At 40.9% G+C, this 27,119-nt stretch overlaps 1 protein-coding gene across 1 annotated transcript in view; it reads left to right on the forward strand.

Moving 5' to 3' along the window:
* The first annotated feature begins 533 nt into the window (after positions 1 to 533).
* MED13L (mediator complex subunit 13L) overlaps positions 534 to 27,119 on the forward strand; it is a 200,567-nt gene continuing 173,981 nt past the window's right edge. The window contains exons 1-2 of the mRNA XM_059827587.1: positions 534 to 641; positions 20,284 to 20,521. Coding sequence (XP_059683570.1) covers positions 570 to 641; positions 20,284 to 20,521 — 310 coding nt within the window. The 5' untranslated portion in view covers positions 534 to 569. The remainder of the gene's footprint in view (positions 642 to 20,283; positions 20,522 to 27,119) is intronic.

Here is a 27,119-nt window from a genome sequence, read left to right on the forward strand (position 1 = left end):
GCCCGGCCCGTGTCCCGCAGGGGCGGCCGCCGGGCTGCGGGAGGAGACCCTCCCCTCGCCTTCACCTCCGCCCTTCGCCGCAACCTGTGCCCTGGCCGGGGGGGGGCCAGACCTGGACGCGGAAGGAGGGCCCCGGGCCCCCCCCCCCCTTCTTCTCTTCGCCCCGGCGGCGCTGAGGCGGCCTGGAGGACCGGAGGAGGCTTCCCCCCCGCTGCGTCCTGAGGGGCTTGGACCGAGACGCCGCCGCGCCCCGCCGGAGAGGGCCCCCGCCGGACCGGGCCGCGCGGCCTGAGGATTACCGGGCCGGGGACGGGTAGAGAGGATCGCGCCCGCCCCGTCCTCGGCTCCCGCCCGGCGGCCGGGCCGCCCCCCCCCGCCCGCGGCGCGCCCCCTGCCGGCCGCGCTCCCCCGCTCCGCGCGGGCCGCCCGCGGCGAGGGGCCGGACCGCGGCTGCCGCCCCGGCCAGCGGAGGCGCGGGCCGCCCCGAGGAGTGCCCGCTGCTTCTCCCCCCGCGCCGGGCCCGTCTCCTCAGACATGCCCCGCTCTGGCGGCCGGGCTCGCCGAGGATCATGACTGCAGCGGCGAACTGGGTGGCGAACGGGGCCAGCCTGGAGGACTGTCACTCGAACCTCTTCTCGCTGGTGAGTGCCCGGGGGTGGGGGTGGGGGGGAACGGCGGCTCCGACCGCGGCTTCACCGGGCGCTCCGCGGCGCGGCGAGTTTGCCGGGTGGGTGCAGCTGCCAGGGGCTTTATAGCCAGGGCCCGTGGGGCTGCTCCTCCGCTGGCCCCTCCCCCGGCCCGGCTCCCCGTGTTTATTTTGCTCTTTAACGTGGTTTGCTGCGAGTGCGTGTGTCGCTCTCACAGCTGCGCTCCGCCGACCGGGGGAGCGTAGAGGCGACGGGGTGTCTGTCCCCTGCCCGCGCTGCCGGCCTGTGCGACCTTCTCCTCCGGTAAAGAGGCTTTTCTCCCCGGCACTCCGTGCCCTGTCTGCTGTGTGCCTGCCAAACCGTGGGGTTTTCCTCTCCTTTCACAATGACAAACGCCATCTCAGCAGCAGCAGACAGTCATGTAGTATGATTGTCTGTCGGACTTACGCTCTGGGCTCTTGCGACTACATGTCAGCTGTTGTTACAGCGCGGTCTCCTCTTTGCATAGACCGTGCTTGGGGGCAAGAGGTGAAAAAAAACCCCTCAAACCTTATAATTTATTCTTCTCTGAAGAAAAACAGTGGTGGAAAATGTCGTGCGCTGGATAGCTTGTTTGCAGGGATGCTGTCTACCCGTCTTAGCGGTAACTGGCAACTTCCTACTCGTATTGTGTGGTCTAATGTTGTGGAAATTACAGTTTTGGCTAGATAGATTTGTAATTTGCATTTATAACAAGAAAACGATTTGCTTTGGTGTAAGGGCGAAGTAGTTTGGAAATACCTTGCTTTATTTTACCTGACACATACAGGAACGTTATCCCTTCTGCCTGGGCAACAGCTGCGGGAGCGAGAAGACTATTTGGTCACCGAGAGCCTTCTAGTGCTACCAGGGATAATGTCGGAGGGAAGGAGGGACTTTTTTAGTGCGTGGTATGGTATAGTTACAACAAAAACTTGTAATGCAATTTTGGGGATATCATATTTATGGTAGATACCCCCTCCCCGCATCAGAGCTCTGCCAGAATTGGAGGTGGGTGCGTACGTTGTTCTTTTTCGAAGAGAAAGGAAGATGTTGTTGTTGTTGTTAGCTCCCTTATAGGAATTAGGGGGGAAAAAAAGAAAACTAATTAAAAATGCAAATGATCAAGCTCTTTGTTTTATGGTTTTTTACCTTTTATTGCTGTACGTTCGTTATTTTGCCTCTTTTTTTTAATGTATGTATGTTTGTTTTTTATTTTGCTCATACCTATTAAGAATCGGGGACAAGAGCCGTAGTCACTTATACTGCTAGGAAATTGGCCCAGAGATTCTTCTGTGCGAATAAATGCAGTTCTTGCTTTGGCTTTTTATTGAATTGTTACGTTATATGAGTTTGTATCTATGCTTCTATTGGATAACATTTTTTGATATTTATAAATATATAGCAGCGCTGTGTGTATGGAGATGCAGGAATTATTATGGTGATTTCGAATACGCTGCTCTTAGCCAGTAAGAAAAATAAACCAGTAATCATGAGGGAGACAACTGTATCTGATCATAAGAGCAAGGTAGTGAATGGTTTGTCCTTTACAGCAAGAGAGTTGTGAAGTCCCCATTTATTAATGGAGAATTGAGTAGCGTGGTTTTGAGAAGCATTGCTTTTCATGTAGTTGCAATCTGCAGATCTGTCACTGGTAAAAGTAATTGTTGGTGTGCAATTAGTATAAATTATAAAGTGAAGTTATTTCATAGTTGTTGTGGTTTGGTCTTCCCCCCCTAGACTAGGGAAATACTAAATTTTAAATGGGTGTGTAATAGCATTGAAACAAGCTTAGCAATATTCTTTTGCAAGTGGGTTAAATAATAATAATGAGTTTAACGTGCAACCTTTTAATCTCCCGCGTGACTTCGTGGGAGCTATCCATACCTGTAATGTGGTGCTATGTACGAAACTGCAATGTGTTTATTGTTTTCTGGCTCTACCTGCAAAAAAAAAAAACCAATAAAGTAGTATTTTTTTTCTTAATATAACTTGTATACAAACACACAGTAACTATTAGGGTGGTTTGTTTCAAATTACCTTAGAATTTGTTAGGATTTGTGTATCAGTGAAAGATCCTGAGAAAGGAAATACTGACTGGAAATAGCGTCGAACACCATTGACCCTTGAACCTCAAGTTGTCATATTTGCTTCAAAATTTATGAAGTGTTAAAGCTACAGTAGTCTGGATTACTAATTAGAGAAACTTTTGCTAATCATTTACTTTTTCAGTGCAACATAACAAAAATGTGCACAAACTAAATCAACTGTTGATGGGAATTCATTCCTTCTTTAGGAGTGCGGTGGATTACAGATCTTTTTTTAAACTGCTGCTATTAGAAGTTGACAATTTTTTTTGTCGCAGGCTTTGTTTTGGATGTGAATCAAAAAGAAATGTTCTTGACTGGAGAATTATAGTTCTGAAATAGTTATAATCTCCTGTGATTCTGTTTGTTTACACTTAAATAATATTTCTTCCCACAAACCTTTGTTTTGTTTAAGAAGGAGCTCTGTCTCCCCACCCCAGAGAAGCCGGAGCTCTGTGGTGAGTCTGTCTGATTGCTGTAGTGGATTTGGGTTGGTTTAACAGTTCATGATTTCTAGCTTATTTCTCTGTCGACTGTAGACAGTCTTTAGGGAGAGGTTAGGCACCACTGTTTCTTCTGAATGTTCTTAGGGAAAATATTTTCTAAAGGCTTTTAAGGAACTGATTCTCTTTTATCAGCGATGTCCAGAAAGTATAGAGGTCTTTAGTGTTCTTAGCTCAAAATATTTTACGTGAGGGGAAAGCTCAGTCTTAAGTCAAGGTTTTAAAGTTAGCTTTGAGTATCCAGATGTGGAGTGCGATCTCAGGCTTGCGTAGTTGGGTTTTGTGAAGCGTCCCTCTGGACTTGGTGACGCAAAGGGCTGTTGTCTGTTTTGTGTGTTGCTCTATAATGAAGCAAGAATCCAGTGCCGTTTTAGAAAATGGGTTAATGTTTGTATGCTCTGCCAGGCAAAAAACCCCACAACCAACCTACACAAAGAAATCTAGAATTTTACTCTAAATGTAAAGCATTTCTTAGTAAGATGATATAAGGGCCAGTTTGCATATTTGTCATCAGAATACACCTCAGATTTAAACTCGTTTATACTGGCATACACAGCGGATTAACAGACCTGCTCATTAAAAATACGGTTTCTGTCTGAAATTGCTATGTTTCTATCACAGCAGTAGAAGAAATTACATTTATCCTAAGTCTGTTCTTGCAGTAGTCAAAATGTCTGCTGCTGCTGCTTCTGAAAATGAATGTCTGTTTATCACAACAGTATTTAATTGTTAAGGGCCAGTTTATTTAAATACTAATTAAGACTTGTCTAATAACTATTTAGAGACAAAATGTTCTGAGGTAATAGGCTTTGTATTAAAACTTCAGACCCAGCTGGCAAACAGTCTTCCTATGAATAATTCTTAATCATAAAAGTAGTTTTACTGAAATTAATTTGATTTTTCCTGTGAGTAAGGGTTAATCACATGACGGTGAGGGCTTGCGTGAAGTGTGAAGGTGTTTCTTCAACTGTCCGGCTTAGCTGCTGTAGTGGATCAAAAGGCACAAGTCGGTCTCTGAAAATTGGGGTGAGGTTGCATAACCTTTCATATGCTGGAGCTGGAAGAAGAGTACAGCAAAGGGTGTCAGGAATGACCTAAAATTTGGCGTAGCTTTCATGTGGTGAAAGATTAGATACTGTAGGAGTCTTCAGCCTGGAAAAGACGTGATTGTGTTCTTGGAAAGTGAGACCTATTTATAGAGGACTTTATAGAAGCTGGTACGGAAGATGTCGTGAGTACTTGTTTAAATGCGTTCTTACAGAAACCTGCTGCCAGGAAAGGTCCGGTTAGTAGGAATGGTGTCTTTGTTCCAGTTAATGTTCAAAGGCAAATTCACAAACTGTAAAGGTCACTGCTGCTGTTACTTGGTTCAGTTTGCAAACAGGAACAGAAGCTGTTGCCTTCCATCAGTGAGTTTTGTTGCCATTTTCAGCATGAAACTAAAAGGAGTCAAAGGAATCTGAGGTGGTATTTGAATGATTTTCTTAAAGGTTTTTCATGGCATCAGAAAGTGAAGAATGTGCAGATTGCCTGTGAGGCAGTCTTTGGTGTTGCATAATTGTCAGTAAAGGACTTCATAGTAAATGGTTGATTGCCCAACTGAATCCATAAGTAGTAGTAAATTAACCAGTAGTCATTCTTGCTTATTGTATTACCATAAACGCAGTGCTCCGAGCAGTAGGCTGTTATTCTGGCACGCGGGATGTTACATCACTACATGGTAGATATCGTCCTTGTTTGACATTTTATGTAGGTGTGAATTTACATGTGTATATATATTTAAGAACTTGAATGAGCCTCTCAAGTTTTCCGAAAGTATTTGATTCTTTAGTTATCTTTATCCTGAATTTTATTAGGTAACAAGATAGAAGTAGAAAAATGACATTAGAAAGCTTGCTCACTTCCTGCTTATAAAGGATTATCTCAGGTTTTAAATCACTTCAGTGGTGGGCTTTTATTACGTCCCATCAAAGTATTCGACAGTTTAATGGTATCTACTAGGGTGTGAGTTGGAAGAAAATAGACCCAGATTGGTGAAGAGATTGGGACGGAGCAACGTTCAGTTGGCTTGCCCAGCTTTGGGAGTGGAATTAACGAATCTGTGTTGGGTAACTAACCTCTTCTGAATATTGCACAAAGAAAATTGGGTGCGCGGGAGTGACGTTCGCAGTTCAGGACAAAGAGTCCCGAAGAACCCCAAGCTAGCTCACTTGAGTGAGGTTTTCTTGAAATCCTGATGATCTTCTGAACGTACACATGTACTGGGGCTGCGAATCAGAACACGACTGTGTTCTGATTTTGGTGAGAACACGAGTGCTTTGGTGAGGCGGCTGTTGTGAATGTTAACGTGATCAAGAAAATACTGAAATATTAGACTCATGTATTAAAAAAAACCCTAGGTAACTACATCTTAAGAATCATAATTTTCACTTGCTGTAATACTGTCTGAAAAGATGTATTTCTGGATTTTTCTACATAATTAGTGCAGTATTGACATTATAACCCCCGTTCCCAAACCTCCTAGATTCATTTGATCTTGAGGGTTTTTTCCCCCTTTCTGCTTCTGAGAGCAGTTCCTTATGTGAGAGTAGGGGAGGAACTCTTTAATCCTATATGTAGGCCTTTCTTCTATTATTTTCCTTATTGACAATGCAATTCTTTTGGAAAAATCTGAAGAAACTGAAATTTTTGAACATCAGTGGGGAAAAAAAAAGTGCATATGAGATGTGCTGAATGTGTTAACTTGATTAACTTCAGTCACTTGATGAAGAAGGATTTTTTAATGGATTTTGTTTTCATTTTTTTAATCTCTTTAAGTTTCCAAAATATTATGCCTAGGTAAAGGGGCGTGTGTGCAGATGCACTGCTTTTTAAATACCGAAAAAATGTCAATGTTCCTGGAATGTTATCCTTTGTAATAAAATGAACATCTATGCTTGTTTGAAGCTTTCTGTTTACTGGATGAGAATGCTTAACATGTTGTCTCCATTTTTCCTTCATCACTATAGAGAATTACACCCACCTCCCCACCCCTTCCCAGTCTTCACTTCTACATCCTTAGCTGTGGCAGCATCCTTTTGTTGGGGTGTGACTGAAACATCCCTGCTCATGTCAAGAATGCCGCGACAAATTTTCTCTCGCATCCTGTGACTGGGACCACGTTGCACCTCTCTGCGTTCTTTCATTGTCTTCCCTGCTGTTACATCTCCTCGGAGTTACTGTGCTTTCACCTTGAAAGCTTTGAGCCCTATTCCTTCTCTGCCTTTTATTTTTCTTTCCATACTGCCTGGCTCCGATGTACACCAGGATCGACGAATTATAAACCGCTATCTTTTGGGGTTTTTCTAGTTGTTCCTTTGTCTTTGTGGAAGGTTACCAGTTGATGTCCTGCAAACCCTTTTCCTAAACTTGTTTGTGGGATCCTACAGACAACCTCATCACACTGAATAGGTGGTTGGCCTTTTCAGACTGTTGTTAAGACTGACAAGTACAGTTTTATACTCTTCCCAGTCTGTGTGTATTCATTTAGTATTCTGTGTTCTGTGGGTGAGTAGTGCACTTGTTCGTGTAGAGTCTAGCACAGTGGGATTTGCGACTTGTTGGTGCCATAGTAACACAAATAATATAAAAAAAATACTGCTCTGACTAGAAGCACTCTCGTTTTAGTATTAAGTTGCCAGTTTTGAAAGTGCAGAAGTGTTCTCAACAGAAGATCCCAAGTCAAATCCAGAAGATGCTTTTGTATGGAGTATGCATTTACATGGGGGCATCCTTCTTCCTCAGACCAAACTTTTACAGCGCTTTCATTTTAAGCTCGAAGTATTGCTTTAAAAATAGATCCTCTTAGTCCCTGGGTTCCCTGACATCAACTGGTAGTTTCAAAGAGAAACCAGCTAATAAAAATATTCTGCTCTAACAGACCTCAAAATGTTACTAAAACACTGTGTTAGATTCCCTCTGCGCGCAGTTGTGAAGTACATACCGCAGGGATAACAGGCCTGTGATACTAAGAGTGACAGCTTGCACCGTTTCCTGCTGTGGCTTCAGCTAGTTACCGAGTCTTGCATTACTATGATTGCTATTCTGTAAAACGATAATGATGTCTGAACATAAACCACTTTGAAACCATAGAGTAAGTTCAACTTTTCAGATCGGGAGGGTTCTTAGCATCTTACTTAGTAAGACGATGCCTTTTTTTTAGTATCTCACAAATGTAAAAGGCTTAAGCAGTCTTTCCTTTGGCTTGTGCTGTGAATTTTGATAAATCTTGATAAATCCTGACTCTCACTTCCTACCTCAGTCTGTTAAAAAATGTTATTTATCATTGAGTCACGTGTGGCTTAATTCACTTTCCTGAGCAGAATCGCAATAGTGCATATGGAAATGTGACTTGAGCTTTTAGTGGCATTCTCTCTTTTGTTTCTTTGAGACAGGAAATTTTATTGTGTGTTGCTGTTGTGTAATGTGCCCCTAGGCAATATTTACATTTATGTGACTAACACAGATGAGCTCAAACTACACAAAGACCATGTCCCTGTACTAAGGAATGTATTTAACCAGCTTATGAAAACAGAGAAAAATGGCCAGTCTTCTAAAATTAATTTTTAGTATATGACACATGTATTTCTGTATCACTTCTCATCAGGCACTTACCTCTGCTTTCTTTAGTCAGCCAATATTGCAGTGTAGTATAGTGTACTATTCTTGTTTATGAGAAGAAAATAATATTAATTACAGAGGAAAAGGTGTGGGGTTTTTTTTCCCCTCCCTCATTTTTCTCCCTCCCCGTTCACTTTTCCATGCCTTGGTGACCCCAGAAGGATTCATAAGCTCACATTTAAGCCTGGATCATGGAACTGACCTAGTGAAAAACATTTCCCCCTTCTCACTCCCTAGCCAGCTCCGTGTACCCCTTATTCCTCTCTCTCCCCACCAAGTTTTGGCAGCGGCATGGATTGAAGCGAGGTCAAAGTGGCTGTGTAACCACAATCCATCTCTTGGAGAAGGGAATATAAAGCTTAATGAGTAAAACTTTATTTAATTAATCTTTTAGCTTTAAAAGAGCTATGCTGTGGTCAGTGCCTTGTTGTTGCCTATTCTTATAGCTCCATATTTGCCCATAAAATACAGTATTTTGTGAGAACAGAGAATTGAAGATAAAATTTAGAGGAAAACTGTTCTGTACCTACTGACCAGGCATTGGCAACCTTCCGTTTTTTGGCTGACAGCTATGAGACATAAGTTTCAAAACGTGTTGGTTTGTTATACTATAAAACCGTGACTTTTTTCTTATTGGACTCTCTGGTTTACTAGGAAGTTTTCAAATCTAGTCTAGTGTATCTGCAATCTCTTAGTGTCAGGTTTTTGAGTCTCATTTCATGTATGTCCATAATATTGCTGAATTTGTAGATGGTTCTGGGTGAGTTATAAAATTAATTCCAGGAACAACTTGTAGTGACCATGTCAAGTATTTTTATTAAAAAAAAAAAATCTTTGCTGACAGAATAGCTTAATTGGTTAAATTACTTTATTCTGTATTTGCTGGTTTTATTTTCCGCCCAGTGTTTCTGGTTATTTAATTTTGTGTGTCTATTTTAATAAAATTTTGACTTGAGTTCTCCGTGAATTTCCATAATTTCCTTCTGGCAGGAGTTGCTGGATTCTTGTCTTTGCAGGAATGACAGAAAGAAAGCTGGCAAAATGAATCTACATGACCCGTCATGTAGTGGATTTATTTACTACCTTCTATATTGAGGAAGATTCATACGAAAGAATTCCTCAGGTGGTGGGTTTTTAAAGGGCTAAGGGATTTTGGCAGACGGCCTAACAATTTGAGCTTTATTTGATGTCACTGGTCAAGACAACGTTGATGTTAAAGAACGAGGGCTGTCTGATTGTATTTCCATGCTGTTCCTACCTTCCTAGCCTGGAGCCCGGAATGTGGGCCGGGGCCCATTTGGGCAGGCAGCGTAGTTTGCTTTGCAGGTCAGTGATGGACACATGCGTAAAACGACTATGTGAGCTGTTGGTATTCGCTGAGCAACTCTGCTTTGATGTGGTGTACAAATATGTTCTAGTACTGAGCTCTTAAATACAGTTTTTTGTATAAGGGAAGAAAAGGAACTGCATTCTTTAACTCAGTATGCCAAAGTTTACTCTACTCGGGTTGTTACTTCCTCCAGCCCCCCTTTTCTGCCCATATGTTGGATTACTTGGTTTGGGAAACATCTGATGGTCCATTGTATGACTCTGATGTTTGACATTTCCTTCCTCCTTCAGTTAAAAAAAATATAAAAAAGTTAAAGTTGGGAGAAGAGAGAAGATTCCTCCGTTTATGTGCAGATTTGCTTTTGTCATCTTGTTTCATGTGTTGGACTACTTTTCTGTAAGAGGGGATTTTTTTAATTTGGTAAATGGGCAGTTACTTTAGTTCTCATTCTGTCTTTCTGAAGGGGATGTGCACACCTAATCATTCACCCTGTCTTGGAATGAGGGAGGGAGGGAGAAGAATAAGGAGGGAGGGATTCTTTGGCTAGCAAGTTGCACATTTGTTTGCTTTCTTTTGTATGGTATCTGAAGTGTGCAGTGGCAGTTTTCATTTTATGTCTGTTCTCAACCTAAAATACAATTGATTCCCTTTTGTAAAGAAACTGTCTGAAGCGTTATGGAACTCAAAAGTACCTTTTGGCGTGCTCTGTAACCTGACCCGCAGGGTAGTTCACTACCTAAACCTGGGGTTTGTTAAAGTGAAAAGAACGTATTTGATTCCTTCTGTCTTTTGTCTTGGAGATGGCATTTTGCTTCCAGGCATTGTATGCTTCCCTTGCATACAACCTACTCCGGTATATGTTCAGTTCTGACGTGGGTAAACTTCATTCCACTTTTTCCCCTCTTCCCCATAAAACCACCCAAAACGAATCAAACCCCGCCACGTCTTGTCTTGAAACGCTTTTGTCTGTCTTGGCTTTATTGGGTAGGTGTGTTCTCCAAGTACATGGATAGGTCTTGCATAGTAGCATCCTCTGCAACCTGGATTCCTACCTATTCAGTACCTGTTTTGTTGTGCAGATTGGCTTTCCCATTTCCCTTTCTCATGCTTGGTGGTGAGAAAAGCCAGTAAGTAGGAGCGTGTGGAAGTGCACGCCTGTGTGAGTTTCAATCACATGCTGACCTGGGAAGATGTTGTTGCCACCTTTCAGTTTCCTTATATTTTTGTGTCTTGATTATTTTTGACTCAAAAGCATCTTTTCAAGTAATGGCTAAATCTCAGCCCTTTGGCTTCCAGCCATGCTTATCACATTATCCTTTTACACTTCTGTCTGATGAACTCAGTTACAGCCTTTACAGTGGAAGAGAGCTGATGAGCCAGGCGCTGGTTTGGAACTGTGTACTGAGATTTGCTGAATCAGTTAAGGGACTGGAGATCTGCTGACCAAAGCCATTCACTGAAGGTGAAGGATGTTGATCTAACTCAAAGGTCTTCTCTGAAAAATTCCTTCTTTTCTTCCTTTTTCTTTTTTTTTTTGTTGTTTTATTTAAAGAATTCCTGGAGTTGGTCCTGAATGACTACTACTGTTTTATTGATGGACATTTGGTACTGACTCGAGGATGGCAGGTCTGAGAGCTATTTTGAGGGTGATCATTGCCACTGCCTCTCATGTGCTGATAAAGATTTCAAAGATGCCAGTATGGTACCTGGCTAAACAACGTGGCAGGGGAACAGCTTTGTTGAATCAGAACAAAAGTCCATCAAAGTTTGCTGTCTCCGGTGGCCAGAGGTTGGTTGCCCTGCTGGATTTAATGAAGTGTTGTGTTGGTGCTTATCAGTTTAACAGCTGCTATGTTGTCAGTGACAGCAACCTGTATTACGTGGCTTTTTGTATTTGGGAAGTCACCGCAAGGCTTGCTGTAGCCACTCATAGCAATGCTGCAATTTTTCTGGGAGAAGAGCAAGGGACCTAAAAAAATCTGCTGCAAAAGTGCGCTCCCCCCTGTAAACATTAGAAGTTACCTGCAGAAAGATACAAGAGTAGGTCAGGGACACAGTAATACTTCCCTTGAATAATCTCCCAGGCTCTCTATATATTTGGTTGAGAGATTTCTTGAACCAGGTAGATATTTAATAGAGAATTTTTAAACTTGTACCTAAGTTTTTTTTATCCTGACACAGAAAGTTCAGCCATCTCGTTGTAGTTCAAGTCTGCATTCTGCTAATTTAATTTGATACCTGCAAGACACAACCAGCAGCTGTTCTCTAGAGACCCTCATAGTTTCTCTCTTATAAATCGAACAGTCTTAATCCTTGAATGCTTTTTGTTGTATGGAATATATATATACTTCTCGACCATTTCTGTAATTTTTCTGTTTTCTCTACTTTTTTGATACGGCAAAACAAGAGCTCCAGTTCGCGAGGAAGGTGCCCAGCTACGTGTGAATCCTGATGCCCTAACAATTTCTGTGTCACCTGCTGTTTCTTTCATAAGAATTTGTAACATTTGGTTTTGTTTCACCAACCTGTTCTTGCAGTGGACTCTAGGAAGATACTGTTTCTCTTTCGGTATGTCTGGGTGTGCTCATTTTCCTTCCTTCTGCTGCGTTTTATTTTAGTCTTTTACTTCAGTATTTAACCTTGAAATTCTGTGATGGTCGGGAAACATATCAGCAATTTGGGCCCTTTTATCAGGGCTTTTATGCTTGCCACTCAAAACTTCTTGGGGAGCTTCTGCATCTGCCAGAACTGCTGAAATTCAAGCGTTGATTTTGGAGTCCCTTGATATTTTCCACTGGGAAAGATGGTACTTAGTTGCTACCTCAAATTCCTTTTGAGAATAGTCTGACTTTTGTTTCTTTGACACAATCTATTCATCTTCCTGGCTGCCTCCTCTCCCCCATGGGCAGAATCACACTGACATCTAGGAGAGAGAGGAAAAAATACCTCACTTCTGTCAGTACTGTTTACTTTTTAGGCATAACAGCTCATGCTACTAGTTTGTGGCTTTTAATGGAGTCTACATATACTATTACTATTTTAGAAGTATCTTGGCTTTCTGGTCCTTGATACTATGATACAGTATCTCAAATGTCCCCAGGTACAGAAGTCCATCAGTAAGATACCTGATAATAGGATTTAGGTTACAGCTAAGTCCTTCGCTGAGACTCGGCAAAGATAGAAGATGACATACAACTGCCCTGACACTGTTGCTTGTCACAAACAGCTCTGAAGTAGTAGCATTTAGATAATCTGTTCCAGGGGTTATGAAGGAAGAGGGCAGCATGGTAGGGAGTGAAGAGATTTATCCAGCAGAAAGTCATTCTGGGCACATGTGCTGCCTGCAGTGGTGTGCTCAGTTTCTTGCTGGTTTTAAGAGCAAATGAACAACAACAACAAAAAAAAAAAGGTAATTTTTTTCATCCTTCACTTTTAAAAGGTTGTTAGTGGCTGTCCTTTTATCCTTTTTTTTCCAGCCGCTTGACTGTGTGCTTATACAGGGAAAGGATTAAAGTGAAACATGTCATTCTGCTGTTGATCAGTTGCATATTAAGAAGAATGACGCTCAACTTGGCTGATCATTCGGCTCTTTCAAGAGCTAAGCATGGCACAGTTTTTTTTTCTCTTGGCCACGTGAGGCCTATTTCAGAATTAGATTTTTTTTTTAATGTGTGGGGTTTTTTCCATTCTTGAATTCAAAGTATGAAAAAGTTTGAAGAACTTTGTTTATGCAGTTATTGCAACGCTTGTCTGCCAGTCGCTTTGCCGAACCCAAATGTCATTTTGAAGCTGAGCCACTGCCTGTTCAGTGCCCGATACGGCCTCTCTTCCCTGCCAAGTGCTTCCACCCTTTTTAAGGGGAAGAGGGGATAAGCCCTGAGGGAAGGGGACACAAACCATTCCCCCCTTTTTTTAAATGACTAGGGTAAAGAGGGGAATGTTAATATGTAGTTTAGTAAATGATCTGATTTCAGGAGGCTACACAGGATTGAGTTCGTTGGTTTGTTTTGGTTTTTTAAACGAAGTGAGTTACAGACCCGGGAGTAAAAGATACGAGAGAGTGTCTGTGTACAGGTGCTTGCTGCTGCTTCTTCAGTCTCGCCGTAGAAAGTTGTGGTATCCAAATAGGAATCTTTCATCTAGAGTGTAGAAATGATATACAGCTATGAAAAAAATAATTTTTTTCAACAGTCTGCTCTGTTCCTTAATGTGTTTTTCTTTTTTTCTTGCCTCCCTTTGTGCAGTTCACTTGACGGGGACTTAGGCAGATGTTACTAAATATTTTATTTCAGTGGGAGTGGGGGACAAGAAGTCTTGTCAGCCTGTGTGTTTGCCTCCCCCACAAGCACATGTTGTTACAGAGTATTTTTCAGTCCTCCTGTCTCCGTCCTTTTGTCCTTCCTTCCTAGTGAGGTGTATCAAGATGACATAAATTTTACCTGGCATTTAAATGGCTTGAGTAGAGTGTGAAATGGTATTTTGTTGCTGTGTGAGGATGATGTAGTGAAATGAAACACTGTAACCAAAACAGATGGTGCTAATCTGGAATCTGTCTGCAAGATCTTATAGCATTTAATTAAAATGGTGGTGTAATTCCCATGGCACCTTTAACTACAGTTTAAATTCTTGGACTATGAACTAAGGGCTTTCTTATGCAGATTTTTACTCATGTGAGTAGTCCTTAGTATGAGTCTCTAGTGGCTTCAGAATAGCTACTTACTCCAATGAAGCTCTCTAAGATGAGACTGTAATAAAACTGGCAAATGTATATATGGCATTTACACTTTTTTATGTTTTAATTTGAAGCATAAATTGTAGACTAAAGACACTTAGCAACTACAGTATCCTACATAGAAGCAAACAAAAATCTAGAGTAGGGAAGTTTAGATTGTGCTGAACTTCAGAGGCTGGTAAATACAGCGCGTTAAGGTACCCTGAACAACTTAACATCTTCCCCTTGGTTAGAAAGGCATATGATGAAAGCTTTTTCATTTTTATTTTCCCTTTGATTAACTGAAACTTGTTTGTAGAAGTACCTGACTTAAGTGATGTGGTGTTGTTTGGTTTGGATTTTTACATTACTTGCTTTTTTTCTTGAGAGCTAGAGAAACTTAGGTTTGAAGCACTGCGCAGACCTGAATTTGTCTGAGCAGCACCTTTTGGGCAGGCAGTTGGGAGGTGTTTTTATACCTGGTTTTTTGTTTGGTTTCAGGTAGGAGAACTGAGAAAGAGAAAATAACCTGAACAATGCCATGTTGAAAGTCTCCGGGGAGCTGAGGGCCTGTGTGATGGAGATCTAGTTCTTTTGCTCATAAGACCCTTCAAGCCTTTTCTGTAGATCTCTACCTCCTTTTCAAGTATATCCTTCCTATTTTGGAAGTACTGGGGTACTGATTTTCTACACTCTGAGGCCTGAGTCTGCCTTAGCTTTTCTCACCTTTCTGTGCTATATGAAGCAGGAAAAATAATGTGGTTATCTAATTTTAGCCATTGTTTTTAATGTAGAGACGTACAATAATACAGAAATAACTCTGCTTTACACTTGGTGTGGCCAAATACCAGAATTTCTCAAACTTTTGATGCTCTGCCTTTTTCTGGTTCTGCTGTGTCTGTATTCTTGTATAATCTCTCCAAGGGAGCTTTGTGTATTAAAATGGGTGGAATTACTCAAGTCTTCCGCGGTAGTTCATTTAGAATTGGTCTGTCCATTTCCCGTACAACATATATAGTCCAAAAAGCATTTGATGGAGGGAAAAAGAGGAGGTGGAAGATGTGTTCTGTTTGTGTTCCATCTGTGAGGACTGCAGAAGAGAAAAATAGTCACAGTGGCTACACAGCACTAATTAAATCTTCAGGGTTGCTGGTAGCACGCCAGAATCAAGTTGTGCAGTGTGAAATGTTACTGGGGAACTGTGATTTTTTAGCAGCCGAAACTCTGCCAATCTGAACGGAGCGCTATGAGATCAGCAGAAGACCCTTCCTGTCTGTTATTCTGATTTAAGCCTGAGGGGAGAAAAAGAATCGGAACTTAGGTTTTATCTCTACTAGGAATTTACAGTTCTGGATGCTGTCCTGGAGTCAAAATGGCTACAGCCCTCAGCGCTCGCAGATAGATGCGAAGGTGTCCGTATTTAGGGCAGCGGATTCATGGTTGTAAGAGAAAGTGCTACCTTGCTAACGCTGTCTTTTCTGCTTGCTTGCGTGTATAGGGGATATCAGAGGTTTGAATACGCTTAGTTTGGTTTGAAGCCCTTTCACTCTGTAGAGTGTAACAGGTCAGACCCTCACCTAGGAGGAAGGAAACCTGTGTTTGCACTTCTTTTCAAAGGACCGTGTAGGACATACTTTCTACGGACGTGTTTCTGAACAGAAGTGTTGGCATGGCTGTGTTTTCATTAATGCCTATTTCTTGGGTATGTTTTGGGTGTGTTTGGGTGCCCACATGGAATTTTGAGTTTGAATGGACTCTTCTACCCTGATAGCCGTTTCTGACATATCCAAAAGCAGATCTTTTTGTGTCTTAGGGATTTTGAATTGAATGGTAGTAAAAATTTTTTGATATTACTGCTAGACATAGAGATCTGATTTCTGTTTCCTTACGGGCTTGGCCCAGTGTAGTTAGAACAGGCGTCTTACAAACACTTTATTCTGTGTCCAACTGCAGTTAACTGAATTTAGGAAAAATCAAATTTAAAAAAGCCCCTCTTATCTGGGAAGTTGAACTGTTCACAGCACAGTCCTCTAAACCATATGTGCCTTTATAAACCAAAGCAAAAAGTCTCTTGCATAATGCATGATTTGTTAACAATGTTGGTTAATAGTAGGTATTTGCAAGTTCCTTTTTTGTCAGGCTTTTTAGTGTTAAGAACATTGTAGCAACCATAATAAGCCAAGACTACGCATATGGGAAAAGATGCAAGAAACATAATAGATTACATCACCTGGCAAGACTTCTGCTTTGCTCTGCATTAATTTCTAACCAGTTGTGAGTAAAACAGCACGTTCACAGTTTTGTCCTCAGGTTGGCAATCTTGGTTTCTATCTCGGTGAGTACTTCAGGCTGCTTTAAAACCAGCAGTCTTACTCAAAGGAGTAGCTCTGCCCTCCCTGACCTGCTTTGCTGTCCTCTGTCTTACTGGTACAAGCACCTCTGTGGCTATTTAATGAATCAGGTATGGGGACTGATCTGAGTAGAGGAAAAAAACATTTAAGATAATACTGCCGATTTTTAGTCATTCACCTCAGTATGAATCTAAGCAAACGGCAGCACTGCTGGGAAGCGGTGGTAAAGTCAGGAGCAGATGACTGATGCGGGGGAGGCAGGCCAGTCCAGGATTGCTTTTGGCATGAGGGCTTGCATGTGTTGGTTTAAGGTGTACGTTAACAACAGCCTCTGTGTGCAGTTTAATGTTCTGTTTTATCTGATTGGAGCTGTCACTGAAAGGGGAGATCCCACTCCACTGCTCTCAGCTGTGCGGTCTCACTCCCGCTCTTCTGTCTGCTCTAGTGATTATGTGGCTGCAGGGTAAGCTGTCAGGGTGCTGATCTGATAAACGTTTTCCTTTATTTTTGTTTCTCATCTTTCAATTGGTGAACTGATGCCATTCACCCAATGATTGCATGATCACTAGATCTAGTGTCGGACTGGGAGATGGAAATGCATGGCTGGGGATGAGGAAGAGGCTGCCATTTTGGTAGCAGCCTGTGGTCACTGCTGACAAAGCATAAATGAAAGCACGTTTAGTTCTTCGATACAGTCACCAGAACCACAGGCCTTTAGCTGTCTTGTCTGTAAAAACCCTGCTACAGATTGAGGCCTTTTAAGGCTAATGGTGTGTGTTTGTTTAAATAAATTAATTTTAAAAAACTCCACGTGGATGCAGATATTCTCCCTATAGTGTGTTAAATACTTTACACGAAACATCTGTAGAGGTGTAGAATATACCTAAGTATTCCTGGTGCAATCTTCTCTTGGGTGCTACTTCTGGATTCAGATCTTTTGAATTCAGTTTTAATTACCAAGATGACAAAATCTAGAAATTTTGAGGGATTAGTATTGATGCTTACCTATTAAAATTTTAAACAGAAACAGAAATATCCAAATAAATGCGCTGGACCGCATCTCTGCAACTTCGACCGGGGAAACGATGTGTGAGATCTCATTTTATGCTGCTACTAAGGCTAAAACCCCCAGTGCTTGTGTGTTCCTGTTCTTGGGAGTCACTTTCTGTGTGGGTGGTCACTAGTGATCCTGGTTAGCTCTAGTAGTTCGTCATTCCTCACAGTCTGTGGAATTAGGCACTTCAGAAGTTTGTTAGTGTAGAATTAAATTGGATGCAGCTCTGCTGGTTTTTGTATGCTTTTCTGGACTATATTTCAGCCCTATTATGGATGGAATGTTACGGGTTCATACAGCTGAGCTGCCAGAAAGCTGGGAGAGCTTGTCTGCTGTTTGAAACAGCTGATCTCTAGTTATTGCTGTGTTGATCAAGTGAGTGGTGCGGTTGAGTAACCTTTTTTGTTCAGTTGGGTTTTTTGGTTTTTGTTTTTGTCATGCTCCTATTCCATGTTCTTTGTGACCTAGCATATGTTCCTACTTGATTAGGACATAAACATAGGTTGCCTATGCTGGCACTAGTCTTTGGTGTTTTGTGATTTGTAGTCGTATTCATTATACTATTTCAGAAGCTCTGCACGTTCCTTTTCCAAGCTATAGATAGAGATCCACGTAGAACAGATGTAGATGTTTTAGAGGAGCATGTGCAAGTACTTTCTCTTAGAATATGATGTAATGTGTGAGGTATTCCAGTGCTACAGAGCACCCTACAGTGAAAAAAAAATTTCTGTCCTTCCCTTCTGCCTCTTTCTCCGGCGCTCCCATGCCCTTTTTTGTGCCAGGAGCAAGGCATGTATGCTGCGCATCTCGGCCAGTCTTGACTATCTTTTCTGATTTGCTTTCCCATAGCCTCCCAACACTTTGAATGGACGATCAGCATTTCCGTCTGAGTGCAAAAGCAGTCGTGCTGGCTGTAGAAAGTCTTCAGCAGGGATAATCCAGTGCCGTCTGCGATTTCACCACCGTTGGCATCCTGCTGACATGACACAGGATGGTAGCGTCACTTCCGCAGTGTGGAGCTGAAGATGCCTGGTGGTTTAGGGGCATGCAAAAAATAAAACCAATTTCACTGCTGTTCAGTGTTTTGTCAGATTTTTCCCCTTCCCAGAAGAGACCAGCTACTGTATTCCTGTGTGCCCGGTGAGGCCTCTTCAGAGGAAAATTAAATAGGCAATCTGGGTAATCAGTGTTTGGGGAAATAGTCCTTGAGGCATAGTCACAGGAACTTTAGTCATGGGCCAGAACCCTGCCATGCTAGGCAGTACACAGGCAGAATGAGGCGAAACTGTTTTAGAGGATGTATTTATAAGATCGAAGAAATACAAGTGTTTCTTGCTTGTCTTGTTGGTATGATGAACGTCACCTTTAGCTCCTCAGCAGTTAACCAGCTAGCTCCTGAACAAGTAACAGCTTACTTCCAGTTATTGTGGTGAAGGAAAGTAAATTTTAGAGTTTAAAATTCTAAATGAACTAAGTTCGTGGACTTTAAAAGGGAGATCCTTCTGCATGTGACCTGTATATGGGTTTTGGAGGAGCGGCATAGGCCAGTAGGTTAAACATCCTTGTGCCGATGATGAAAATGGGAGGAACACGTGATCTGCAAGTCTCTTGTTTTCTTTAGGAGTAAAAATTCACCCTTGTTGATATTTTCTACATGTACTATCCAGAGAAAGGAAGGGAGTGTTTACTGTTTAGATACAGCTGAATTTATTGCTTGGCGGGGGTGTGGGGGGGCGTTCCTACAGTGAGTGTTTCCACTGCTGTGTCTTTCCTCTTCTCCCTGGCAATGACTTTTCTCATCAAAGGAGTAGGTGCTGTATTTGAGGTTTTTGCACCTTGTTGCTGTAGACCAGCTGGCTTTTCCTGTAGGACCACTTTAGAGCTGAGCACACCAGCTATTTCTGAGCAGCAAAGTGAAGATATGAATACTCTAAATGAAGCAGTAGAGGTAATAATAGCAGTGAGAATGTGGTAACGTGGGTTAGAAACTAGAATACAAGCCCACTGTGAACACAGAGTATATACATACCACTTTCTTAATTTGATACTGATACTCCTGCTAGCTAGTCTAAAAGTCACAGGAGTATTTTTCCCTCGTGCCCTGGGCAGGTTCCCAGAGCCAGTGGAGGGTGGAGAGAAAGGGGAACCCAGCAACAGTCATAGGGCAGACTGGGAGCGGAGGACAAGCGGGAGGGGAAACCAGGCAGCAGGCTGGGGAGGGGAGAGGAAGAGTGTGATGGGTAGGGTTATATAAGTAGGTAAAAAGGTAGTAATCTTTCCCAAAAGTCTGGGTAGCCATTTTCCTGTTCTTATTCTTCCTTGACGGTTAATAAGAGAATTCTGTCGGGTTGAGAGACAGTAAATGGCAACTTTCCTCGTTCTGTTTTTGTTCATTTGAGCAAAACAAAAATCAAAAGCATGTGTGGTAGACCTGTAACATCACAACGTGAAACTCTTATTTCACCACTGTTTTCTTACGTCCTGTAGTACTTTCTGTTTGTGACTTCCAAGTGGTCAACTTTTGGGCTGACACTGAACTCACTTGACCACCAAGCAGCATGTAGAGAATGGGCTTTATTCCGTCACCCTGTTTGGTTGTTTGGTTTTTTCCTTCTAATTTGTAATATTACAGTAAGATAACAATAAGGTTAGAACGGAGTGAATCTGCTGGAAATGAGTCAGGTTGTGGTGAAAAACCTAAATGCAGGGCAAGCCAGTTTTATTCAGTAGTGTTTCTAAAATTGTTTCCTTTTTCCTTGAGGGGGGGGAAGAGGAAAATATAGGAATAGGAGGGGTTTTTAACTTTGGCTGCTTAGAGCTAAATTCTAGGAATTAAACAATGAAAATGAAACAAACCAGTACTATGAATATAACTAAATTTTGAAATACAGTGATTTAATGGCTTTTTTTTTTTCCCCTGTAGGCTGAACTCACAGGCATCAAATGGCGTAGGTACAATTTTGAAGGTCATGGGGACTGTGGCCCTATCATTTCAGCCCCAGCACAGGATGATCCAATTCTGCTCAGCTTCATCCGCTGCTTGCAGGCCAATTTGCTTTGTGTGTGGCGCCGTGACGTCAAACCGGATTGTAAGGAGCTATGGATATTCTGGTGGGGAGATGAACCAAATCTTGTAGATGTGATACATCGCGAACTGCACAGTAAGTTAATCTCTTTCTTTGTTTCTTGATTTGTTTATATTTTTTCCAGTAAAAAAGGAACTCTGTCGTTAGAGGCTTTAACTTGCTACCAGATGTGATTTTGTCACAATTTATGCATTAAGACCTGAAGAAAAAAAAGACTTGTAAATTTGACTTTTCTGCTGCAAGCAATCTGCAGATAAAATGCAAAATAAAACTTGAAAGAACTTGGGAGACCATATCCAACATAATTACTTAGAGTTTTGTGAAATCTCAGATGCACTGTAAGAGTAAATTCTAGTTCAAAGGATAATAATAAAGAAAATTAACTCTGGCATAAGGTAATAGTTGATGGAATAAACCACCTATGCTACAGAGTCAGGTAAACTCCATGGCACCACAGGTAAAGCTGCAAGGTCAGGACTTGCCACGTTGGTCACGCTACAGGCTTTGAGCATAAATGGAGGCAAGTTGCAACAAGTGAATGTAGTAAAAGGAAGGAAGGGGAAGGTGGGACAAAGGTGACAATGATAAGTTCATGCCATTGTAAGTTTTATGCGACCTGATTGTCCTCAGTGCCTCTGGAATGTGGAGCCTTAAAATTGTACAACAAAACTAACTTTTATCTGTTGTGATCCTTTTTGGCTGTGACTATCCACTATATATTAATTCCTTTTCAGTTATGTATTGTTGCTTTGAGTAGACCTAGTTTGCCTGAAAACTTTTAAAAGGTATTTTATTAGACTGCATGAATACTTGTCTCTTATTTTACCTCTCGTGTCTTGAATGAAAACAATGAAACTTGACTAATCCTGGAATAATAATAGTAATAAAAAAAACCCCAACAAACCAATAATAAGGATCAGTTCCTTAATTTTTGCAGTAGGTTTTCATCTTGGTAGCCTTTAGACCTTCTGGTTACTCAGTGATATAATTTGTATGACAGCTCAAATATATAGAATATTGTATTTGTCAAGTGTGCTTTAGTTGTCCTTTATCTCCTTACCTCTACCACACACTGTTTTGGTCCTGGGTTATACTCTGTGCACTTTCTTATTTGTTACCCTGTTCCAACCACCTACCTTGAGAGCATTATGAACTTCATGCTTCCGCGAATACCAGACTGTTTATTTGGTAATACAGCCTGTGAAATCACAGGTATGAAGCACTGTGTATCTTTAGGCGTATTTCATGCAGGTAGCTCTGTGATCATGTATAATTAAAGAGATGGCTCAGAAGTGCTGCACCAAGCCATTCCACTGATGTTAATTTTTTATGAGGCACCTGTTTTGAATGAAGGCAGGGGTAATATTTCTACTTACCCAGCAAATCTTTAAGAATATATGCTTTTCTCTTTATGAAATGTAGTTTATTTAATATTTCAAATGCAGTATGTGGGACTTAAGTGTATTTCTATTTGAGGGGAGTTGCGGGTGATAGCTTCTGTTTCTGTTGTGAATTGATGTAGCTCGTTTGTATCTAACATCTTGGTTACAACAATATAATGCTAATTCTGGTGATAATGGTATGGTGAAGCATTTAAATGTATGAATAGCTGAGGTGAAGCATTTAAATGTATGAATAGCTGAGGTGAAGCATTTAAATGTATGAATAGCTGAACCTGCTCAAGTATAGTATGGGACAGAGTATAGCAAATAGAGAATAGCATCACTTTGACACATTTTTTTGCCTGGTCCAAAATTTTATGAAGCATCTGGGCTGGAGCCTTCAGTACAATAACTTTCTTAAGTGAATTAAATCTGAAAATTGCCTGTAAGAGCACTGTTTTTCTTAAGTGTCAACAGCAGCAGCACCACACTGATAAAAACCAGTCTGAACGTAGTGTGTTTCACAACGCTGCAGTCAGCCGTACTGAAAAGATGTGTCTACCCTGATACAATAGCACTATCACTGGGCGATCCTTATTTGCTATGCTCTCTCTCAAATGAAAGTAAAAACATCTGAAAGAAAACAGTTGTGCAGAGGGATGTGGGGAGATGCAAAGTTGAGTTTGGAGATGGAGCAAGGAGGACTATGCGTAACTCATTTAGGGGAATGAAGTATGTGGCAATTGAAAGAAGAAGAAATACGCTCCTGCTAACTGTCAGGACCCTACAAGAGTTTGGGAAGTAATTTCCTTCTCTTCTCTCCCTTCCACTGCAGGTTTTGGAATTCTTTGTAATGCGTGTAAATCATATAATGATAGGTTTACTTGTTCTATATTAAAAGCACATTGAAATGCTCGTAGTGACTTATCAGATAATAGTTTAAAGTGAGGTAATTGTAAAAGTGTTACCAATTTTACTGCTAATAGAGCTGTCTTGCTCTCTCTTAGAGTTCAAACATCAGTATTGACAAAATATTGAACATCAAATTTTGCCGGAATGAGGCATTTATGTCTATTGATTCCTTGAAATATGACAAAGGACACTGTGTTCAATGTTTCGTGCAGCAGCAAGGCAGAAGAAACAAGGTTATTTTGCTTTTCATTGTATAAGCAGACCACAGTACTGAAATATTTGATAGCTGAAATTTGTTTCTTGAGTTTACACGCTCTTGAAAATATAAAGGACTTTGCACGTGGGCATACACACAGAAAATAAGTTACTGAAGTAATTTACGTGGCTGTCGGCTGAGCCGCCCTAGCGTGCTGTTTGTTTTGCTATAACCTAGTCATGAAATAAGCTGCACTGGCTTAAAATCTTGTTCGTAGGGGTTGGATTGTCACTGCGGTCAGTAATTTACAGTTCAATGACTAGAGCTTTGTTTTTGTGTCTGTACTCTTACGTTTAGGAGTGCAAGTCCCAGAGATCTGACACTGCAAATCCAAGTGGAAGACTAGACTCTGTCCGAAACATTTTCAGCTTTACAAATCCTGTCTTTTGAGATGTATGACCTTTAGGAAATAATGGCTGTTAATAAGGTCATGGATTCTCACCAAGTGTGAAGTTGCTCACAACATTTTGGATTTTTCTTTTCCTGCCTAGGGCTTGTGCTTTGAAAGTGAAATTTTCATTAGGGTAATAAAATTTAGTGGCAACTTAGATTTAAGTCTTTATCTTTTATTCATTGAAGTCTAAATTAGAATTACTGATTTTTCTGAATAAGAGAGTCACTCAGATAATATTGTATGACATTTAGTACTTTGGTTAAACAAATGAAAAGTCCAGACTGAGACTGTTCTTTCAGAAACACTTTTTGAAGTTTTGCATATGAACTGTGTGGGTTGCCTTATCTTTATAACATTCAAGATAGATGATTTTGGAAACAACAATCTGCCTTTAATAAAAGAATTTTGAATAGTCATAGGGAAAAAGACTTAGTAGTTATAAAGAGGAGGTACTAGAACAGTTGTTTATGTAGTAGCTTTCTGAAACTGTGTAGATAATTAAATGCTGTCATGGGAGATTAAGTAAAAACAATTATTTGCAGAACAGCTATAGATCAGTTAAGTAGTTAGATTAGCCAGACAGCTGTGAATTTCATAGGTGTGTCTTTTGCACATACTCCTACATTTCTTTTTCCTGCCAGCCTCAGCTGTTGTGTTCTGGTTTTTGTTATGATCGGATTTTAAATTTGAAGAAAGACAGAGGATCTTTATTCTGTCCCAAGTCAAAAAAGCTAATTGGTATGGGGCCGCTGAGTGGGAGAAAAAAATTGAGTGATTTTACGAGTTTGAAAAAGTTGGGAGTGTTTTAGTTTGTGGAAGTTTTGTTTTCTCAAGGATAAATGCTGCTTAATGACACTACTGCCTGAAGAGGTTTGACAAGTCTTACAGCTGCTGTACCTTTTCCCATAAAAATATTTTTTTGTAAATTCCGTGGAAGAAGTGGAACGGAGAGGAGGTAGTATCTTACCGTTGGCAGGTTTTCTTGACAGGAAAGTTGTAGCTTTGCAAGTTGCAGTGATCTCATTTGCATCTGGTGACCAAATACCATCTGGAGCACCATAGAGAACTTAGACTTGACTCTTGGGCTTTTTTTTCTCCCACCCCACACTTGTACCCTGTGCATTTCACTTAGACTATAAACAGGTGATATCTGTTCCTTAGCTGCCGCCTTTGCTTTTGCAAAGAATACTTATGTCTGACATTTTAAACAACCTTTTTGTCTGACAGTTTTGTCTATAAACTTCTAATCTGCATATGAAGTTTATTCAGCTTTCTCTGTTGTATCTGTACCACAGATGCACTTGAATTATCAAGAATAATGCAGGGGTTATGATGTGCACTGTTACTGAGAACATCGTTTTGGTGACTGTAAGCATCGCCTGGAGGTGAGCTCTGGAAGGCTGTCAGAATGTTAGGCAGCATCTTGAAAAGGAAGAAGATTCTGGGCGTTTGCTAGAAGGATGCAGTTTTGTTGAAAGAACTATCAACTTGGTAGCTTGTTTGCCTGAACTCACTGATTCTGGTAGGTGTTTGGGATTGCCATCACTTGTGTTCCTCTGTGAAGCTGTGAATACAGGACAAACGAATATGAAGAATTTCGGACATCAGCGAGAAACCCCAGACACCCATCCATACCCTCCAGCCATTACTGCTGGCCTAAGCAATGCGTGGCACAGAGGTGAAAACCCTGTATTGTGACAGGCGATTCATCATATAGTTTCAAAATAGAAGCTTCACGGTACAAAGCTCCTTGAGAGAAAAGAAATACAATTTCAGCATTTTGCTACTCTGGGGACAGTCATCGTTGAAGTGTTGGTAAAGTTGCCGTTAACTCCAGACTCGCTCTCGCTTAAAATTCACTTAAAATGTTTTCCCCTTGAATAGATCAGATTAGCAGTTCTTCCCATGCAACCTTTTTGTTGTATGGGGAAGGGCTTGTGAAGGAAAGGTGGTGTGTATATATAATTTTATTATTTTTCTGCGGGTTGAATTCTTTTGAGCTGAAGCCTTTGGTTTTATGTATTGTCTGGTATATTGTGCTTGATCCGTTAATTGCTGGAGGCGCTTCCCCAGAAGAAGATACTTACAACCTTTGTACTATACTGGATGTAGAACATCAGGATTTTGATGGAAACTCTTATGAAGAATAGATTATCTTGAATTAATTAGGTAAATCTTTCCTGAAAGATTATTGTTCAGGATATGCACAGCTTGGTAAGTTTACAAACGTAGTTACAACTTCATCTGTGACAGGAAGAACATGGAGCTTCAGTTCATTCCTGTTTATGAATTCTTGGCATATCGGGCTGACGCAGTTGTAATCCCCATGTGCTGATAAACATCGAGAGGAAAAAAATGTTCGCTGTAGGAGGAAAAAAATGTTCGCTGTAGGAGGGACTTTCTGTAAGGCATCCATGTCAGACCGTATAGTCGTAGCCCAGACTTAATTTCTGCTCTTGTTTCTCTACCTGTGAATTGCTGATGGTAAATTCCCACCTGCAGGAAAACAGAGCATGCCAGCTATGTTTTCAAGCATGTTTCCTGAGAAGAATAACTTGCCAGAGCTCAATTTAAGTGTTTCTATTACAGCTAGGTAGGATTCTTGATGCTCGCTTACTAACTTCCAGCTTTTGAAGTTTATTTTATCAGTTAAGTGTTCTGCATCAAGTAAATGTTTAACCTATAAATGTTAAGTAGATGGTGTTTTTCAGTATTTATTAGGGGTTGAAAGAAAAATAATGGAAAACTTGAATTTAAAAAAAAAATAATTTTTTTTTGGTTCTGCTAATGCAAAAGAAGATAAAGGAGTGAAAAGTCTCCTTTACTTTCCGTTTCAATTTGAAATAGTTTATTTAAGGTTCTTTCAAGGTACTGTGTTTGATTTACTGTAGTTGTAAGGAGTTGGGAACCCTTTAGGGAGATATGAAATATGTCCTTAGCTGCTGTATAGCAAGATAAGTTAATTATTGAACGAGAAGATGTTCCTCTCTGTCAAAACATATTTTTAGGAGGGTGAAGCAATGCATAAAATCAAGAGTAAGCACCCCTTCCTGTGAAATGGGTATACAAATTAATAGTCTTGCTTTTAATGAAAGTGCTCTTAAATCTTTCGTTCTATTAGAAGAATATGAAAGTGGGAAAGAAGGGAGTGTTTCGCATTATGGCTAGCTTTGATACTTTCTTGAAATTACCAAGAGGTTATCTCCTTGTTTCCTGCTTTGGTAGGCTTAGTTGAAGGGTGTGCGAGCATGGAATGCGTGTTACAACAATTTGTTTTATGTGCTCTAGATAACTACATAAACCCCATAACTATTGTCATGCTCGGTGTTATTTAGAATGAGACCAGCTAATATATAGAAAAGCAGCTTACGAACAAGGAATAAAAGGAATCTCTCAGGAGCTGAAATGGAAGTATTTTTGAAGGCTTGCAATTTAAAAAGAAGCTACGAATATCAAGCAGCTGAGTACCACTTCTTAATAATTGGAAGTGAAATCTGAAAATGGTTAATTGCCGGGTCTTAAGAGTGGAATTAGCAAGTAGGTTCTTATGACAGAAGACTTTATTGGAATATTAAGTTAGTGAAAAGTCTGCTTCTGGCTTGATTACTTTCAATAAGATAAGTAATTTGCATTTTCTTAATTGCTTGGCATAGATTATTTCCAAAGACATGAAAACAAAGTTGAACTATTACATTCTTTTGGAAAGAAGATAGGATTTAAAAGTGAATT

Source organism: Gavia stellata, chromosome 21 (assembly GCF_030936135.1).
Source record: "Gavia stellata isolate bGavSte3 chromosome 21, bGavSte3.hap2, whole genome shotgun sequence".
In the NCBI taxonomy this organism is placed as follows: Eukaryota; Metazoa; Chordata; class Aves; order Gaviiformes; family Gaviidae; genus Gavia; species Gavia stellata.